Source organism: Pelophylax lessonae (genome assembly GCF_965119305.1).
Source record: "Pelophylax lessonae genome assembly, chromosome: 10".
NCBI classification, from domain to species: domain Eukaryota; kingdom Metazoa; phylum Chordata; class Amphibia; order Anura; family Ranidae; genus Pelophylax; species Pelophylax lessonae.
Genome location: NC_138777.1, coordinates 24,791,617 through 24,813,416, shown reverse-complemented (window position 1 = coordinate 24,813,416; position 21,800 = coordinate 24,791,617). Strand labels below are relative to the sequence as shown.

General features: G+C 41.3%; 1 protein-coding gene across 1 annotated transcript in view; it reads left to right on the top strand.

Moving 5' to 3' along the window:
- Positions 1-21,800, top strand: part of ELF5 (E74 like ETS transcription factor 5) — a 76,866-nt gene that overhangs the window by 23,307 nt on the left and 31,759 nt on the right. Inside the window, exon 2 of the mRNA XM_082270162.1 lies at positions 21,651-21,768. Coding sequence (XP_082126288.1) covers positions 21,651-21,768 — 118 coding nt within the window. The remainder of the gene's footprint in view (positions 1-21,650; positions 21,769-21,800) is intronic.

The window sequence follows — 21,800 nt, the reverse complement described above, 5'->3', positions numbered from 1 at the left end:
CTCTTGTAGGGGGCCCGAGCACACAGGGGGGCCCACACAGAGAGGGGGATTAGTGATGGACAACAAATACAGAAATCTTCATCCAGCACCTGAATCTGATCTGTGTCCCTCTCCCTGCTATCAGCTTTTATCTGTTGAGAAAGAGACAGTTGTCCCTCACTAATCCCCCTCCCTGTGTGGGCCCCCCTCTCAGCACTGGCTCTAATGTTATCTCTGCTCAGGAGTTTATTTGTAACTTTGTTTCTCTTTCTCTCTGTCTCTCTGATCACTGAGCTCCAACTGCCCAGCCTGTATATTTTTCTCATCTCATCTTCTTTTTTATTTAACATAGTTTTTTTTTTTTTAGATTTAGCAGGAATTATGCGAGTTCTGTTATATTTGTGTCTGATAATAGTGATTTTGTCATAATTTTAGCTAAATATATCTTTAATATTTTCTTGGGGGGGCCCTGCCAGGTAGTCTGTACGGGGCCCCGGGATTTCTAACAGCAGCCCTGTATGTGTGTGTGTATATATATATATATATATAAAAGATACCTTGTGCAATGAGTGGAAACACAATAACAGCTGCATTGTCCAGCTATGAACAAAGCACAAACTGTCATTCATCAGGAATAAGGACGCCATTGCACAAGTTCATCTCTGCAAACTGCAATTGTTCCAGACACTCGCTAGTCAGTAGAGGATTTAGCTAAATATTTTACAGACAGGTAATTCATTATTGTACTCTTTGTTGAAGAGAATTTTGAGCCCTTCTATGGGGGAAGGGAAAGGATCTTGTCATTGACAATTTTCAACATAAGGAAACTTTTCCATAAATAATAACTTTTTTTTTTTTTTTTTCCCAAACAAGTTTATTTCAATTTGCAAAATTGAGAATACAAGGTTTGGCAACATTTCTGAAATAACAACATCTAGGTAAAACATTTGCAAATTAAACAGTTCAAAATACATGTAAAGGAATGAAGTAAAAGGACACATGAAAACGAATTGTCAGCTAGAACAGAGAAATAAGTAAACAATGGGCGTTATAGATAACTTTCTTTTTAACACTTTTCTAGCTATACAGTACATGTGAAAAGTGATTTGTAATATTTTTTTTTCTAAATATAATAAACCTGTTATCCTTACCTGCTCTATGCAGCGGTTTTGCACACCCCCCTTTTCTGGGGTCCCTCGCTGGGACTCTCAACTCCTCCTCCCTTCCAAGTGCTCCCATAGCAAGTGGCTTGCTATGGGGGCACTCGGAAGAGAGGAGGAGCTGAGAGGAGCTGTGTGGGCTTAGTTCCAAGCCAGGCTGTCTGCATCAATAGACACACAGTGTGGCTCGACCCCCCCCCCCCTTCCTCACAGGATTTGGTTGATTGACAGCAGCATCAGCCAATGGTTCCCACTGCTGCCTCCATGTCCAGTGAGGAGGGAGAGAGAGAGCAAAAAGAGCTGCTGCTCTTGGGCGCAGCGCTGGATTGAGATCGGACTCGGGTAAGGAAGGGGTTAGGGGAAGCTGATCATGAAAGAGAATGCTTTAGGGTGAGCAAACTTCATTCTTTACAACATATGTTTAATAAATTACATTTTTTATAATTATTTGTGCTTTTAAAATCCACCACTAGCAGGACTGGGTGCCTGCCTCCTATTTTTTGTACACAGTACCCAGATATGGCACAGGTTAAAGAGGTTGTAAACTCGTTTAACTTTTTTTTATTTTTTTTTACAACGTGAAAGACAAAGACATAATGAGCTAGTATGCATCGCATACTAGCTCATTAGGAAATACTTACCTTACAACGAGCCCCCGCCGTGTCGCCCGCTCAGTCACCCGTCATGTTCAGTCGCCCGTCTTCCGGGATCGTGGCATCCGGCCATCTGATTGTCCGGAGCCGCGGTGACGTCACTCCCACGGTCACGGCACGGGACTCTGAAGGAACGGCACCAGCGGCCGTTCCTTCAGAGTGCATGCGCCAGTGACGTCACTGGCTGCATGTAAGGTAAATGGCAGAGGGCATAAAGAATTATCAGTTCACAAGATTTCTGGCAGGATCCACAGTCATTATTTTGCAATTATTGAACAGCTATAACACTTAAAATGTTATATTTAACACACAGAAAGGGAACATGTAAGAATAGTTCATTGTTATGGTTTACCCTAGTGCCCAACTTGTGGCCTGTGGGCTGCAGCGACTATTTGATACTATGTGGCCCTTGTAGACAGTAGATTATGTTTTGCAGCTTACTCAGACTAGCGAAGGAAAGATATTCCACATCTGCTAATCATGTCTTGTAGCATGTTTGTAGATTCTAAACATCTATTAGTCATGCCTGTAGGATTACATCCACTGAATACTTTGCTCGGCCCTCTGGGGTTGTCATGAGCTGCACATGTGGCCCGCTATATCAAGTAAGTTGACCATCACTCATTTACATGCCCTTTAATTTTGCACTCCCCACTGACTCCTACAGTCCAAAACCAAAATGGTGACATTTTGACATCTACAGAATTTTGCCTGATTTTCAGAGAAATAAAAACTTTCAATTTCGCTCATCCCCCAATGGACATATAATAAGTATAATAGGCTGGCCTGACATTTCATAAACTAGGGGGAGACTATTGTAAAACCTATAGACCCAAATTGATCCGTTTTACTTTAATATAGGTACCCAATCCCCCATTAAATGACTACATCTTAGAATGCAATAGGTGGAACTTCCAGGGTATGAAGAAACCTCAATACCTATTACAGTAATAAATAAGTTATTCATAAACAACAGTTTATGGGGTTACTTTTTTTTTTTTATAAGAATCATACTTACCTAGGTGGATGAAGCATTGGTCCAATGCTGCATCTGTCCACCGTCTCCCGTCACACTGAGAATCGAGCGATCAAACCCCACCAATCACTCTGTTTTCAGGGCTCCCTGAGCAGAGCTGGTGACTATCAGTCACCAGCTCTCTGTTCTGCCCCCTCTTTGCTCACTGGAGCACAGCAGCTTTATTGTTGCAATCTTGCCTGAGCCTGGACCGGGTCTCTTTGATGTCAGCCGACAGCGGGTTTCAGCCGACAATGCCGACAATGCCTATACATCACCATGTTGGGGTACAGGCGGTCCCCGCGTTACAAACATCCGACTTCCAAACGACTCCTACTTACAAATGGAGGGAGACGACAGGAAGTGAGAAGAAATCTAGCCCTAGGAAGGGAAAGTCACTCCTATAAGAGTTACATAGTAGGTGAGGTTGAATAAAGACAATAGTCCATCCAGTTCAACCTGTGTAGGTGTGTGTGGCTGTAATCATCTCACATACCCCTGAATGTTCTGATCCTTGAGATGTAAGTCTAAGAGTCTTTTGAAAGCCACCATACTTCCCGCAGAAACCACCTCTTGTGGTAGAGAATTCCACAATCTTGTAACCCTAACAGTAAAGAACCCCCCACGTTGCCTGAGGTTAAAACGCTTCTCCTCTAATCGCATTGTATGCCCTCGAGTTCTCATGCAATTCCTTCGACTGAATAGCTGTTTTTCTATGCTGAGATCACCATTGAGATATTTATAAATTGCTATCATGTCCCCTCTCAGGCGCCTCTTCTCCAGGGAGAATAAATCAAGCGATTGTAGACGATCTTCATAATTATGGTCCTCCAATCCCCTAATTAGTTTAGTTGCCCTTCTCTGGACTCTCTCCAGCTCCAACACATCCCTCCTGAGGACTGGCGACCAGAACTGGACAGAATACTCCAGATGTGGTCGGACCAGAGTTTTATAAAGTGGTAGGATTATAGTCTTATCTCTGGAATACATCCCTTTCTTTATGCATGCTAATATTCTGCTGGCTTTGGCAGCTGCCACTTGGAAAAAGGTGTCTCGACTGAAGCTTTACCACTAATCCTTGTTTCTGCAACAACCCAAAATTTTCAAAATCCAGTTGTCATAGGGACAGAAAGGGAGTTGAAATTTTCTGAACAAGGGTAGAGATAGAAAAACAAATGGTACAGGGGTGTTACCCTTCCCTATGCTATACAAAAAACTTAAAAAGTATTATGTTGGCTGAAGCTACACTCCAGAGCTGGTCACATTGTACCTGTTCCGACTTACAAACAAATTCGACTTAAGAACAAACCTACTGTCCCTCTCTTGTTTGGAACTCGGGGACCGCCTGTATATACATTCCCGAAATAATTTCATACAGTGTATTTATATTCAGCAGCAATAGTGACAGACCATGTCTATACTCTACGCGTTTCAATGAAATGGCTTCAACTTCCCAAGAGTATGTTTTTGGTGACCTCTCTAAAATATATAAAAGAGGTAGATAGATTACTTGGGTTTACAATACATATATCTTTCATCAAATCCAATGGAGAAGAATTATTTGGTCTTATGCTGGCATGTAAAATGTATTTTAAACATTTGGATGAGAAAGTATGCAAATCCTTCATCCAACCATTCTTTAATGGTGGCTTCATGGACTTTACTGATTTTCAAACAACTTTTAATTTAGGTACCAAGTCAATGTCTCCATTTTTGCAGAATGAATGTTCTAACTCTGGGTTAGCTTTGACAAGTGGAAGGGCGTAAGAGTAGTTATGACTTTTCTCAGCCAGAAGCAAATTCACAATTGGAAATTTGTTTAATCCCTTTAGATTTGACAAACATTTTTCACCATTGTCCTTTAATTTCTTTTTTTTCCCTCACTCTGGTAGAAGCCATTTGTCGAGTCATGCCTTTAAAGCCTCGTACACACGCAACGAATTTCCGTCGACCGGTCGTCTGTCTTTTGTCCAGAGTCGTGTCTGTTGGTTGGAATGTGCTCTAGACTGCACACGAATTTTCCTGCACGACAAAATTTTACTTCAGAAGTGATGTCATGTGTTGGATTGCTTTCTTTGTGTTCTTTTATCTCTGAGCATGCCTAGTCTTGCTCATAAGATTTTTCCCTGTCGAAATCTGTACTAATGAGACGAAAATCGGACGTGTTTTGACAGTCGACAAAAATTTTATAGCCTGCACACCAGGATTTTTTCGGCCGAAAAGTCGGAGTCGGTTGTCGGAAGCACCATACTAACAAGCCGAAAATCGGCAGATCGGTCATCGGACGAAATTTCCCGGCCGAATTTCTACTCGTGTGTACGGGGCTTAACTCCTAGTTGTGCAAAGTGTAATGCTAACTTTACTTACAAAACTCAATATCTCAACCAGCTTGCAGACAAAGCTAGAATTTTGAAAACCATTTGTCATGAATATTTTTTTGTGACCGTAACGATTATCTATTGCAATTTAACTGCTATCCAAGATGGAGTCTTATGTCTTTGTGTCACATGACCAGCCTGCATTAATGGAGGCACCTGCTAATTTTAGTTTTCGATGGTAATAGTATTTAGATAAACACGTTTGACTCATTTGGAGCCTCCACCCTAAGCAGGTACATGGTGACACTATTTACAATCCTGATGTTGAAAACAGCTTTGCGGAAAGTGGCGTGTGTGTGGTGACAATGGGGTGGAATGACTAAAATCATGTTGATGCAGGGGACAATGTAATGTTTGTGTTCTACATCTCTATGACCATTGCAGGGGAAGATTAGTAGATTCCTCTAATCTTATACTGAACTCTTACCCCCAAATCCACCCATGTTTACAAGATCCAGGACATGTCAGTTTCATGAGGGATGAGGAAAAAATAGGTGATGAAATTGTATCAGAAGGTGTTCTGAAGGTCATGACACAATAGCACCTGAAAGAACATGCTATCATACCATTGTGTCATTCACAGAGAATTCAGGCATGGTTGAGAACAATGATTTAGAAAATTGGGATTAAAGAAAAAATCCACTTTTCAAGTAAACCTGTTAGGTACCTTTTTTATGAAGTTCAATCGGGATTTCAAAACCGGTACCTACAGGTGGCTGCATGTACCTTTTTTTATTTTCTACTTGTGCCGAAGTGGATTAATTGTAGTTTAGGCTACAGGCTGTTTTCTGATTATGGGCTCCTCCCAGTTTAATGGGGTCTGCCTGTATTGAAGAGAGACCACTGCCTAAACAATATTTAGAATCCCAAATGTCTAGTCCCTCATAGCACTCTGTGGTTTCCCCCAACATCACTACAGGACACAGTAGAGGCATAGAGTATGAGAGATTGAACCACTGAGCAAATAGCGAGTTCAAGAATCTGACACTCCCTTCACATTAATTCAGTCGCCAACACTAATGGGCAAAAAAGGGTTCGCCACATGGACAAGAAGATTAAAGACCCAACAGCTACCACTGGTACAACCACTTCAAAGCTCTGATGAAAGGTGGTAGGGCCCCAGAAACCTGTCAGCAAGTTTCAGCAGGAGCTGTTGACATACACTATGCTTGTATTGGTGGTAGCTGTTGGTTATGTCCTTCCAGTCCATGTGTTGAGCACTCTCTTGCCTATGAGTGTTGGCCTTTTATTCTTGTGAGTGTTATTACTTTTATTTTCATTAAATAACATTATTTACTTCACAGAGCCAGAGCACTTTGTGTTTACCTTCGATTTGTGCAGAATACTAGAAAATACAGTCAGTTGCAACAGCTGAAACAGTGCCATCTTAAGAGTATTGAAGGCCCCCCGGCAATGCAGTGCACTGGGGCCCTGCCTACACAATCACCCACGGGAATAAAAATGAAAATTATCACACACAGGGACGGGAGTCAGACTCGACTGTCCCGTGTGTGCCTGTTCCTGTGGAGGCAGACTGGCATTCCCACAGTTGTGGGCTCCCCCTCAATGGCCCATGTGGCCTGACAGCAGCGGAGGGCCGACAGGTGCTTGCCACCTGCTAAGTTCGGCAGCAGGATGCACACGAGGGTCGAGACCAATGCTTGGCTGGGGCTGAGTCCCTGGGCAGGTGGGGCCCCCCGGGCAAGTGGGACCCCCGGGCAACTTCCCAGCGTGCCCATTTGGTAAGACAGCCCTGAGCTGACAGCCGCAATTTAAGAACATGTGGGATTTCTTTTATCATACCTGGAGCACTATAGGATATTATGACCATTGAAAGGGCATGCTGTAGCTTTACTTACTGGCCTGAAGTCTAGAGTACTCTAAGTTTCTTAACAGCAACTCAAGAAAAAAACGCCCACTTTTCACTGTGCCCACTAATCCCGGCGTCACCATGGCACACAATGCAGGGTAAACTTTCTTCACCCTGCAGAATTCTGTTTATTCTATAAAAGGGCTACATGGTTGTATTTGCCCCCCATGCATAGGGTTCTCCATTCTCCCCTGCACTGCCTTGGGTAGTAACTCAGTTTGGAGGCCTATAGGTTTGAAACCTGCTCTTGTGACTCAGAGAGATCTGTGTTTTAAAGAGGAGGAAAAAGATTGTGGAAGAAGGGTGGAGGGTGAGAAAAAGATAGATGGGTATGACTGGAGTTGTGGGGCCCGTGGAATTCAGCTTACCTTAGAGAGGTTGGGAAATCCCTCTCTCAGCTCCCTAGGCCCCTCTTATGTGTAAGTCACCCTGTTTCTATTAGGGACACAGGGTGACCAAGGAAATGATAGACAGCTACTTAATGGACACTGAGAATATGGTTTGGATTACTTCAAATGGGACTGTAATATTAACCAACCATATATCTCAAGAAATTTATGGAGACTATTCCTGGCCTGTTTGATGCTGAACATGTTTATTGAAAGAGCTGGTCACATTGGCCTCGGTTCCATGGTCTTCAATGTAAGAGACGAACAGTTGTTACTGGTGGTCTCCTGCTATTGTCTGTATAATAAGGTTTTCTGTGATTACAGTGGGTACGGAAAGTATTCAGACCCCCTTAAATTTTTCACTCTTTGTTATATTGCAGCCATTTGCTAAAATCATTTAAGTTCATTCTTCTTCCTCATGATTGTACACATAGCACCCCATACTGACAGAAAAACACAGAATTGTTGACATTGTTGCAGATTTATTAAAAAAGAAAAACTGAAATATCACATGGTCCTAAGTATTCAGACCCTTTGCTGTGACACTCATATATTTAACTCAGGTGCTTTCCATTTCTTCTGATCATCCTTGAGATGGTTCTACACCTTCATTTGAGTCCAGCTGTGTTTGATTATACTGATTGGACTTGATTAGGAAAGCCACACACCTGTCTATATAAGACCTTCCAGATCACAATGCATGTCAGAGCAAATGAGAATCATGAGGTCAAAGGAACTGCCTGAAGAGCTCAGAGACAGAATTGTGGCAAGGCACAGATCTGGCCAAGGTTACAAAAAGATTTCTGCTGCACTTAAGGTTCCTAAGGGCACAGTGGCCTCCATAATCCTCAAATGGAAGACGTTTGGGACGACCAGAACCCTTCCTAGAGCTGGCCGTTCGGCCAAACTGAGCTCCAGAGATGCAGTCAGGAGATGGGAGAAAGTTGTAGAAAGTCAACCATTACTGCAGCCCTCCACCAGTCGGGGCTTTATGGCAGAGTGGCCCGACGGAAGCCTCTCCTCAGTGTAAGACACATGAAAGCCCGCATGGAGTTTGCTAAAAAGCACCCGAAGGACTCCAAGATGGTGAGAAATAAGATTCTCTGGTCTGATGAGACCAAAATAGAACTTTTTGGCCTTAATTCTAAGTGGTATGTGTGGAGGAAACCAGGCACTGTTCATCACCTGTCCAATACAGTCACAACAGTGAAGCATGGTGGTGGCAGCATCATGCTGTGGGGGTGTTTTTCAGCTGCAGGGACAGGATGACTGGTTGCAATCGAGGGAAAGATGAATGCGGCCAAGTACAGGGATATCCTGGACAAAAACCTTCTCCAGAGTGCTCTGGACCTCAGACTGGGCCGAAGGTTTACCTTCCAACAAGACAATGACCCTAAGCACACAGCTAAAATAACGAAGGAGTGGCTTCACAACAACTCCGTGACTGTTCTTGAATGGCCCAGCCAGAGCCCTGACTTAAACCCAATTGAGCATCTCTGGAGAGACCTAAAAATGGCTGTCCACCAACGTTTACCATCCAACCTGACAGAACTGGAGAGGATCTGCAAGGAGGAATGGCAGAGGATCCCCAAATCCAGGTGTGAAAGACTTGTTGCATCTTTCCCAAAAAGACTCCTGGCTGTATTAGATCAAAAGGGGGCTTCTACTAAATACTGAGCAAAGGGTCTGAATACTTAGGACCATGTGATATTTCAGTTTTTCTTTTTTAATAAATCTGCAACAATGTCAACAATTCTGTGTTTTTCTGTCAGTATGGGGTGCTATGTGTACATTAATGAGGAAGAAGAATGAACTTAAATGATTTTAGCAAATGGCTGCAATATAACAAAGAGTGAAAAATTTAAGGGGGGTCTGAATACTTTCCGTACCCACTGTATACTTAAGATAATGTGTAATGTACTTTGTTTCAGCCTTGTTGCAGTGCTTAGTTAATAAACATGTTAAACATAACATTGTCTAGATGTGGATTCCTATTCGCATATTATTTCTGTCCAGATGGCTAGGTAATTAGTTCAGGTTAATTATATTTCTGTACACAATTTCATCTGCATAGGATAGTGTAATCAGGCATCTGACCTGGTGGGGTAATCTGATCAGGAGGGGGATGTCCTCCTGTGTGGTATATATTGTGTGTGAGTCTGTTCAATAAAGGTTCCAGATCTGATACAAGCTATTCTCAGCTAGTTTTGTATGGGGGCGGCTACAATATCTGATATCTATGTTCAGACTGAAGGAAGCGGTATACTGACGGAAGCACACAAGCACAGTGTGGGTCGCGGTCCCCTTACAATAGAAAAGAGAAAGGGGGGGCAGCAGGGTTTGTCCAGAAGTTTGCCCAGTGACTAGAAACAGTGACATCTTAGAGGATTAAATAGGAGTGATAGATTGCATTCAGCTGGTAGATATTGCTTGATACAAGGCACCCATGTTTTGTACATTTAGTAACAGAATCCTATAGAATTTCAGAGAATTTTTCATTGAGGAGGAACTAGTTTATTTTCAGTTTTACCTGGTGTTGCTGACCACTATGCTTGATATTTGATGGTTTTAAGAGTCCAAAGCCATATCGCACAATAGAAGGGAACTTGGATGGATAATTGGTGAAATTGAGAGTTTCCTTTTCCACAAAGTTTCTGCGAAATATAGGAGCAGTTGAAAAATGTTTTGGAGAATTGCATTTGGAGCCGTTGATTAAGGTTTTTGGTGGTCTTTATAGATGCCGTGGGCTTATGTGGGCACAAATAATTAAAAACAAAAACACTGGCTCCTCTTTAACCTAAATATTTTCCTAATTGTTTTTTCCCCATTAAGGGAAAAAAACAGAAGGTTAAAAATTGTGAAATGAAAAAAAGTATAAGTTTTTACAAAGAACACCTAATAAATAAATGAAACTACTTCTAAATATTTATTAAACAATCTCTAAGTAAAAAAAAAAAAGAAATTCCCAATGACAAAATAAAATGTTTTGGCTGTACAAACACTTTAAAGATTACCTAAACCCAAGAAGAACAAAATCTACATATATTGCTGGTTACCAGTCCTTCGATGTGGTGGCTGCATTGGTTTACATTTTCTGCAGGTACGGAAAAGCTGTTGATCTTGCCACAAATCTTGTGTTTCTATAACTGACCTAGAATCTCTGACAATGTTATTGGCTTTCTTAGCTTCTGTATCTTCTGTGAACTACAAAGCATTGCTCCTCCATGTAATTGAAATGAGAAGAGGAGCAGCCTTGGGTGACAACGTTGCTCCTTTAAAGATACTATATCATGAGTGAGTGTTGTCACCCCAGGACCAGGTAAGGATAAAGAAAAACAATACTAAAGACAGTTAATGCAGCTTGGTATATTTCAGTATATTACATTTTTGTTTCTGTGTTTAGATATATTTTAAGTCTGTTGGTTAGTTTGTAGTACAACTCTAACTAGAGGTTGAAGTGCAGTAATAATTCATGACGTTCTCTCGCTGAGGTGTGAGAGCTTAAGCCAGCAATTGGTGACATTTCATGCAAGATTTACATTTACTCTTGGCAGAGTACGCTCATTGTTGACTTTTTTACACCTGAACTGAACTATTGTAATGTTTATTTGTACTAGCCTTAGCTTGGTGTCACCTGCCTGCAACTGGATAAAACAAAGTCTGGACCAGAAAATGTACCAAACCCCTAAAGTGTAGCTACTCTAATTTAATTTAAAAAGAAAAGTCTTCTTTTAGTAAACTAGACTGTATGTCTAGAAGTAGTTTTTTTTTTTTTTGCAGCAGCAGCAGCAGCAGCAGACCTTTCTGCGAGCCTTATGCCTCGTACACACGCATCGATAGTTGGCTGTGAATTTTCGGCCAACGTCCGATCTGCCGATTTTCGGCTTGTTAGTATGATGCTTTCTTTCGACAACCGACTCCGACTTTTCGGCCGAATAAAATCTGGTGTGCAGGCTATAAAATTTTTGTTGGCCGTCAACAGAACGGCCGATTTTCCATCAGTCAGTACAGATTTCGGCAGACAAAAATCTGATGAGCAAGACTGGGCATGCTCAGAGAAGAAAAAACACACGGAAAGTAAACCAGAACATGACATCACTTCTGAAGTTGGTTTTTGTTGGCCGAGAAAATTCGTGTGCAGTCTAGAGTACATTTCAACCAACAAAACAACACTGGACAAAAGACGGCCGATAATCGTTGCGTGTGTACGAGGCATTTCTCTTCTGAAGGATGTGTTGTTTTGTTTCACTGTATCATTTTTCAAATGGATTTCAGAATGGGAGGATCTGCTTTCAATATTACCATTTCACTGGAGATAAGTGGGGTGATTTCAAGTCACCAATTTCATCGTGGAGAAAATAAGTGGTGAAATTTGCTAAAAAAACAAAAATACTAATTTTTTTCCCATTTTATTTGGATGGAGTAGGGTTTTTTTTAAGTGTATTTGGAACCATTTAGTTTAATTTATTGAGTAATCACTGTATTTTTTTTATATTTTTTTTTATATTTTATTACCTTCTATTTTAATATTCAAATATTTTATTATTCAAGTACTGTCACATTATATTTTTAACTTCATTTTTTCCTGTATTGTTTTTTTCCTGTTTGTGAAAAAATAAATAGAGACCATCAGGAGGCTGTTATTGGGCACAAGAACAGGTCCAGGATAGTTGAAAAGAGTTTTAGTTTCAGGAGCCATTAACAGTTTATTGCACCCTTAAATATTATTATATATTTTTTTTTATTTGCCTTCCCTATATATTCCTTAAAAAATATGCTTTTGTAGAATATCAATATGTATGTAAAAACCAACATTTAAAAAAAAAAAAAAAAAATTGGATAGCCTAAAGCTTGCCATAGATGCATCGAAATTCGGCGGGTTCAGCAGGGACCAAATTTGATCCATCTATGTCCATGCTGGTTGTACAGCCTGTTGGCAAATGTTCACTCAATCAGTGTCGCCGGATATAGCCAGCAGGGCTGATGAGTGCATTCTGACAGCAGGGAAGCCTTCCCACTGTCAGAGTATAATAGTTCTATGGGAGGGATTCCCCCATCCACCTTGAATGTGGATGGGAAAATTGATTAATTTTCATTGGCTCCTCCTGCTGGTGGAACGAAAGCAGACAAATCATGTATTTGTGCCTGTCTAAGTGTTAAAAACCTTTGTCCAGTTTTTATTTTATTTTTTTTTTTTTGCTGTATGTGTCCTCATTGGGGACTGAGGAGATTCACCATCTCTTTGCCCTGGTGACCATTGTCACTGCTACAGAAATTGTACATTTTACAGTTGTCAATAGAACGAGTGGTTACATAGTCTGGCGAAACATGTAGAGACGAACACATTGCAACAGTACTGTATGGATAGTTACATATAGTTACATAGTTTGTGAGGTTGAAAAAAAGACATCAGTCCATCCAGTTCAACCTATGATGTGTGTGTGTGTTTGCTGTTAACCATACATTGTATACCCCTGTATGTTGTGGTCTTTATTTATAAATGTTGTTATCTGATTCAATATTTTCAATGATTATAATAAAAATAGATTTTTTTTTTTTCTATACTTTATCGTGTGTGTGTATGTGTGGCACCTTTAAAATCCTGGGTCTACCTCTTCAGCTTTTTGCTTTATTTGGGGATGTGATGCCTAGAGTACCCTCAGACACCAGTTTCTTACCCACAGTTAAACCAGAGGAAAGCATAAAGCCCCAATAAAGCATGATCCAATTTGCTCCAGCAGGGGGAAAAAATTCCTTCCTGATCCCCCGAGAGGCAATCGGATGTTCCCTGGATCAACTTTAGCTATAAATGTTAGTACCCAGCTATATTATGTACACCCAGGAAAGAAGCCAAGCCTTTCCTAAAACAATCTACTGAGCTGGCCAGAACAGCAGGGAGTCTATTCCACATTTGCACTGGCTTACTGTGAAGAAATCTTTCCGTATTTGGAAATAAAATCTTCAGATGTAAAGAGTGTCCTCTTGTCCTCTGTGATGACCTTAAAGTGAATAACTCAACGCCAAGTTCACTATGGACCCCTTATGTATTAATACATGTTGATCATATCCCCCCTTAATCTCCTCTTCTCAAGAGAGAATAAATTCAGTTCCTCTAATCTTTCCTCATAGCTGAGGTCCTCCATGCCTCTTTTCAGTTTGGTTGACCTTCTCTGCACTTTCTCCAGTTCCCCGATATCCTTTTTGTGAATTGGTGCCCAAAGCTGAACAGCATATTCCAGATGAGGTCTTACTAATGATTTGCACAGGGGCAAAATGATATCTCTCGCTCTCGCTCTGGCTCTCGCTCTCTCTCTCTCTCTCGCTCTGGCTCTCGCTCTCTCTCTCTCGCTCTGGCTCTCGCTCTCTCTCTCTCGCTCTGGCTCTCGCTCTCTTGCTCTCGCTCTGGCTCTCGCTCTCTCTCTCTCTCTCGCTCTGGTTCTCGCTCTCTCTCTCGCTCTGGCTCTCGCTCTCGCTCTCTCTCGCTCTGGCTCTCGCTCTCTCTCTCTCTCTCTCGCTCTGGTTCTCGCTCTCTCTCTCTCTGGCTCTGGCTCTCGCTCTCTCTCTCTCTCTCTCTCTCTCTCGCTCTGGCTCTCACTCTCTCTCTCTCTCGCTCTGGCTCTCGCTCTCTCGAAAGGATTTTGCTTGCTTTGGAAACCGCAGCTTGGCATTGCATGCTATTATAAGCTTACTATCTACCAAAACCCCCAGATGTTCTTTTCCTAGTATGTATGATGCATGTGAACTTTTGCCGCGCCCCCCCCCCCCCCCAGTGTATAACTTTACATTTATCAACATTGAGAGCCGGTTCACACTTGTGCGGATGCGCTGATCGCATGTAATTCGGAGCGCACTGCTCCTTCATTACATGCAATCTCCTGTGCGGATGCGAGTTCAACCATACACTTTGTATGGCTGAATTTGCAGCGCATCCACAGCAAACTCGCACATGAGGCATTTTTTGAGCCGCCTCGGAATCGGATCGCACAGTGGTTCACACTTGTGCGAACCGATTCTGTGCGAACTTGCAGATCGCACTTCGATATGCGATCAAACTGGGGGTGTCGTTAACATCTAATTGACATCCCCTGCATATCGCATATGGCAGTGTGAACGGATGCGATGTGGGATCACGCTGCATATTCGCAGCGTTCCCGCATCGCACAAATGTGAACCGAGCCTAAACCTCATCTGCCACATAGCTGCCCAAATAAACAGTGCATTGAGGTTGGGTTGTAAGTTATCTGCAGACTGAAATGGTACCTTTAATCCCAGACCTTATATCATTTATAAAGATATTAAAAAGTAAGGGTCCCAACACTGAACCTTGGGGTACACCACTGATAACCGTAGACCATTCGGAATCGGTAACCACTACTCTCTGAAAACGGTCTTTTAGTCAGTTTTCTATCTATTTACAAACTGATTTCTCCAAGCCTGTAGACTTTACCTTACACATTAGCTGTGTGTGAGGAACTGCGTCAAACTCTGTGTCAAAAGTGGTCTCATGGTACCAATGGGAACACCTTTTCAGTTTTCTAAGAGGGGATTTTCCCCTTCCCTTGGAGAGAGTTTATTCTATTTCCTGTTGTGTCTTTGGGAAAGGAAGTGAAGGGAAATCTCACCTATGTTACACAGACAGCAAAAAATCCTAACCATTCCCTACTCTCCAATTTAAAAAAAAAAGTTTACATGCTCGTTACGTTACAACATATTGTATTGGTATGATAACGCTTGTATCAATTGTTTAGTAAAAGTTTATTTTTTTTTAGGAAAGTAAACCAGGGGGAAATGTAGCATAAATAATGCTGACCTTGGATCTCTGTGCACAGTGAGATATGGACGTGCCATCCAACTATCCTACGGATTGTCTCTAGGCCAGCTGTCCCATAAACATGGACACTTGGCTCCTATTCTCTACCTGGCTTGACATGTTATGCCTAATAAGTAGAGGGAGTGGAAAGATACTTCTATCATCTAATGTCTTTGGGAAAAAAATAAAAGCATGGGTGTGACGGTACTCACCGTCACTGGGAGTGAAAGACAGGTACTTAATGGACACTGAGAATATGGTTTGGATTACTTCAAATGGGACAATAATATTAATCAACCATATATCTCAAGAAACATATGAAGACTGCTTCACACAGTCAGACTCATAGCAGATGCTAATATCAGCTCAACCACCTGTCTTCCACACATTGTTGAATATGCTGATTTACTCACCTGTTATCTACAATGGGTTCTGTGTTTACACTTATGATGATGTGTATTATATTTCATGTGCTCGAGCACGGCAGTCTGCTAGTTAATTGGCTCAGGTTGTTTGAATCACTGTCATCTGTTAGTTGCTGAGTGGAAATAGTATACTGTTTGTGTTGGTTGTTCCTTTAGATATGCAAGGAGTGTTGTCTCCAAGGGTAAGAGAGGCTGGATTCACCCCTTTTTTATGGATAGTGTAGGACCCACTGATAATGGGGTACTTTGACGCAGTGGTGGGCTCGAGCACGATATGGCCATATGGTGGGACTAAACCCCCATTTTTATTTATGGATTGTCTCCATATTTGATAGTCATTTCTTTTGCATGGTTGCGCTATTCTTTTTTAATATACATGTTGCTTGGTCCATAGCTGCACCGGCTTTAGATATACATGTTCAGGGTCTCCCACATGGAAGAAAAATATATTTAAAATATATTTTTAAAAAAACATTTTTTATTTTCCCCAAATATATTTGAAATATATTTGAAATGCTACAATTTTGGCCATATTCAATATATTTCTAAAAATTTTTTCCCAAATATATTGGAAATATATTTGAAATGCTACAATTTTGACCATATTCAATATATTTCGAAATTGTTTTTTCCTAAATATATTGGAAATATATTTTTCTTCCATATGGGCTGCTCCCCCAATTTTTTGCTTGTTTATTATGTATTCGGTCTGACCAGACTTATGAGGTTGAGCATCCCATCCCCCACACACACCTGTACTCTATTGGTGTCCTCTATCAAGTAGATATAGGAGGAGTCCCCTGCAGTGCATTAGCACACCTTCCCAGCAAGGAGTGTTGTCTCCAAGGGTAACGGAGGCTGGATTCACCCCTTTTTTATGGATAGTGTAGGACCCACTGATAATGGGGTACTTTGACGCAGTGGTGGGCTTGAGCACGATATGGCCATATGGTGGGACTAAACACCTATTTTTATTTATGGATTGTCTCCATATTTGATAGTCATTTCTTTTGCATGGTTGCGCTATTCTTTTTTAATATACATGTTGCTTGGTCCATAGCTGCACCGGCTTTAGATATACATGTTCAGGGTCTCCCACATGGAAGAAAAATATATTTAAAATATATTTTTAAAAAAACATTTTTTATTTTCCCCAAATATATTTGAAATATATTTGAAATGCTACAATTTTGGCCATATTCAATATATTTCTAAAAATTTTTTCCCAAATATATTGGAAATATATTTGAAATGCTACAATTTTGACCATATTCAATATATTTCGAAATTGTTTTTTCCTAAATATATTGGAAATATATTTTTCTTCCATATGGGCTGCTCCCCCAATTTTTTGCTTGTTTATTATGTATTCGGTCTGACCAGACTTATGAGGTTGAGCATCCCATCCCCCACACACACCTGTACTCTATTGGTGTCCTCTATCAAGTAGATATAGGAGGAGTCCCCTGCAGTGCATTAGCACACCTTCCCAGCAAGGAGTGTTGTCTCCAAGGGTAACGGAGGCTGGATTCACCCCTTTTTTATGGATAGTGTAGGACCCACTGATAATGGGGTACTTTGACGCAGTGGTGGGCTTGAGCACGATATGGCCATATGGTGGGACTAAACACCTATTTTTATTTATGGATTGTCTCCATATTTGATAGTCATTTCTTTTGCATGGTTGCGCTATTCTTTTTTAATATACATGTTGCTTGGTCCATAGCTGCACCGGCTTTAGATATACATGTTCAGGGTCTGCTCCCCCAATTTTTTGCTTGTTTATTATGTTAATTATATTACTGTATACAATTTCATCTGCGTAGGATAATGTAATCAGGCATGTGACCTTGTGGGGTAATTTGATCGGGAGGGAGATGTCCTCGTGTGTATAAAATGTGCGAGACTGTTAAATAAAGAAGGTTCCAGAACTTGTACAAGCTAAGTTGTCGGCTAGCTTTGTATATGCTAGAATATCTGATATCTATGTTCAAGGCTGGAGGAAGCTGTATACTGACAGAAGGAGATAAACAGTGTTGCGCAGATAATTTGATTCGTCTGGTGATACTTTGCCATGGTTTTTTAGCAAGGAAAATTTGGCATATTGCACAGACGCAATTAAAAAAAAAAATGTTGATTAGGTTTGTTGTGCAGCAATGCAGCATTATATTTTTTTTACATGATACAATTATTTCTGATACAACATTTGTGAAAGTATTTATAGTACATACCATCGAGATATTACAATTTTTGGTGGAGGTTTAGTGGTAATGTTGGAGGTTAGGTTCTGGGAAATTTTATAGGTTAGATTTAGGTCAAGGGTGGTTTTATGAGGTAGGCTGTGGTTAAAGGTTTATGGGATAGGTTAAAGGCCCCATAAAACAAACTATTCCATTCTTCTAATTGTATGTACAGTATCTCACAAGTGTGAGTACACCCCTCACATTTTGTAAATATTTTATATCTTTTCATGTGACAACACTGAAGAAATGACACTTTGCTACAATGTAAAGTAGTGAGTGTACAGCTTGTATAACAGTGTAAATTTGCTGTCCCCTCAAAGAACTCAACACACAGCCATTAATGTCTAAACCGCTGGCAACAAAAGTGAGTACACCTCTAAGTGAAAATGTCCAAACTGGACCCAATTAGCCATTTTCCCTCCCATGTGTCATGTGACTTGTTAGTCTTACAAGGTCTCAGGTGTGAATGGGGAGCAGGTGTGTTAACCACTTGCCGACCGCCGCACGACTATCTACGTCGGCGGTCAGCCCCTCACAGGCAAAGTGACGTAGGGCTACGTCACTAGCTTGTGAGGGTCTAGGGAGCGAGCGCGCGCCCCCGGAGGCGCGCTCCCGCTCCCGAGTGGTCACGGACCCCCCCGCACGTGTGACCGGCGGACCCGATGTCCGCCGGCCACTCTGCGATCGGCGGGGGAGAGGGAGAAAGTCAGGCAGCTTGTGTAAACAAGCTGCCTGTCATTCTCCTCGCTGTATGAGAGCTGATCACATGGATCTACTATGTAGATCCGTTGATCACTCTGCATACAGCTGAAGCCCCAGCCAATCACAGTTAGAATCACGCCCCTAGGGACACACACAGCCCCTCCCTCTCAAATAAAGTTAACCCCTTCACTACCAGTGTATTTTTACAGTAACAGTGCATATGTATAGCACTGATTACTGTAGAAATGTCACTGGTAACCCCAAAAGTGTCAAAAATGTCAGTCAAGGGTCCGATCTGTCCACCGCAATGTCGCAGTACCGCAAAAAAAATCGCAGATCGCCGCCATTACGCGTTAAAAAAAAAAACAACAAAAATGACGTTTAGTTAGTAAACGCAATAACTTTTGCGCAAACCAATCAAAATACGCTTTTTGCGATTTTTTTTTACCAAACATAGGTAGCATAAAACAAATTGGCCGAAAATTTTAAAAAATTTTGATTTTTACATTTTTTTTGGGGGGAATTTCATATAAAAAAAAGGGAAAAATATTGCGATTTTTGCAAAATGGACGCTCTTTTTTTGTTTATAGCGCGTGATCAAAAAATCGCACAGGTGATCAAATACCGCCAAAAGAAAGCTCTGTTTGTGGGAAAAAAAGGACGCCAAATTCGTTTAGGTACAGCGTCGCACGACCGCGCAATTCTCCGTTAAAGTCACGCAGTGCCGAATCGCAAAATACCCCCTGGTCGGAATGGGGGTAAAATCTTCCGGGGCTTAAGTCACTGGAAGTTCAACTGGTCACTGGAAGTTCAACATGGCAGCTCATTTAAAATAACTCTCTGAGGATCTGGAAAAAAGAATTGTTGCTCTTCATAAAGATGGCCTAGGCTATAAGATTGTCAAGACCCTGAAACTGAGCTGCAGCACGGTTTTCCTCTAAAGTCTACAAATAATACCCCATAATGAAAAAATGAAAAGTTTTTTTTTTTTTTTTTTTAAATCTTTTCAAATTTATTAAAAATAAAAAAGCAAAAAAATCACACAAGTATTTACAGCCTTTGCTCAATACTTTGTGGAAGCACTTTTGGCACCAATTACAGCCTCAAGTCTTTTTGTGTATGATGCTACAAGCTTGGCACAATTATTTTTGGGCAGTTTCGCCCATTCTTCTTTGCAGGACCTCTCAAGCTCCATCAGGTTGGATGGGGAGGGTCGGAGCACAGCCATTTTCAGATCTCTCCAGAGATGTTCAATCGGGTTCAAGTCTGGGCTCTGGCTGGGCCACTCAAGGACATTCACTGAGTTGTCCCGTATCCATTCCTTTGTTATATTGGCTGTGTGCTTAGGGTCATTGTCCTGTTAGAAGATGTTCCTTTGCCCCAGAGCGCTCTGGAGCAGGTTTTCATCAAGGATGTCTCTGTACATTGCTGCATGTATCTTTCCTGCAATCCTGACTAGTCTCCCAGTTCCTGCTACTGAAAAACCTCCCCACAGCATAATGCTGCCACCATCATGCTTCACTGTAGGGATGGTATGGGCCAGGGGATGAGTGGTGCCTGGTTTCCTCCAGACATGACTCTTTCCATTCAGACCAAAAAGTGCAATCTTTGTTTCATCAGACCAGAACATTTTGTTTCTCATGGGCTGAAAGTCCTTCAGGTGCCTTTTGGCAATGCTAGGCGGGCTGTCATGTGTCTTTTACTGAGGAGTGGCTTCCGTCTGGCCACTTTACCATACAGGCCTAATTGGTGGAGAGCTGCAGAGATGGTTGTTCTTCTAGAAGTTTCTCCTCTCTAAATTAAATTTATTTTTTAATTTTAATAAATTTGCAAAGATTTCAAACAAACTTCTTCCACATTGTCATTATGGGGTATTGTTTGTAGAATTTTAAGGAAAATAATTAATTTAATCCATTTTGGAATAAGGCTGTAACATAACAAAATGTGGGAAAAGTGAAGTGCTGTGAGTACTTTCCGGATGCACTGTATATTAAATTTTTTTTTCTCTTTGAGTTTTGATACACTTTAACCACGTGCTAGCCATAACTTAAATATACGGCGGGAAGTCGGCTCTCTAGTACAGTGTTTCTCAACTCCGGTCCTCAAGGCACACTAACAGGCCAGGTTTGCAAGAATACTTAAATACATCACAGGTGATATCATTTGCTGCTCAGTGATTGCAGTATTCTAGTCTGCATCTCCCCAAGGTAATACTTAAAATCTGGCCTGTTAGTGTGCCCTGAGGACCGGAGTTGAGAAGCACTGCTCTAGTACATGATCCTGAACTTCCGGATCTGGGGCGCGCATTCGCGCCACCAGCGACCCACTCCCACTGTGATTGTACACAGCGGGAGCTGATCTGCGGGTACCGTGGACTCAATGTCCGCCAGCACCCCCCGATCATTCCGTAGAGAGCCAGAATTTAAACAACCGTTCTGTCAGTAGAGAAGGCATTGATCTGTATTCCTGCAAAGCAGGGACCCTGATTCATGCCTTCCCCCTAGTAAAAGCCCCTTCCACACTGTACACAAGCACTGGTTAGGTTGTCTGCCACAATATCGTAATTCCACTATAAGTCGGCGATCTCCACCATTACTAGTAAAAAATAAATAAAAATTCCATAATTATATCCCATAGTTTCTAGACGCTATCACCTTTAAGAAAACAAATCAATATACACTTTTCTAGCAACAATATATATCAGAATACATATTGGCCTAACTTTATAAAGAAATTTAGATTTTTTTTTTTCACATTTTTTTTATTGGAGATATATATATATATATAGCGGAAAAGTTAAAAAAAAATGTTTTTTTCTTTTTTTGTTTATAGAGAAAAAAAATGCAGAGGTGATCAAATGCCACCAAAAGAAAGCTCTATTTTTTTGGGGGGTGGGGGGGGGGAGTCATACATTTTAAGAATTGGGGTTAGTAACTGACTTGCTTTTCTGGAGTGATCTATTTATTTTAAGCATTATGACAAATGACCCATTTCAGGTGTAATAAATTATTTTCATTTTGTTGCAGGGAATGATAGACTCTGCTACACACAGCACTGTTATGCCCTCCCTCTCCGAAGCACATTTTTCTTGGACGGACTTGTTCTATAGTGATCTGTATCCGGTGTACAAAGAGCCGTCACCAGGTAGGCCGCCTACTGGAGTTGTTTGCTCAATC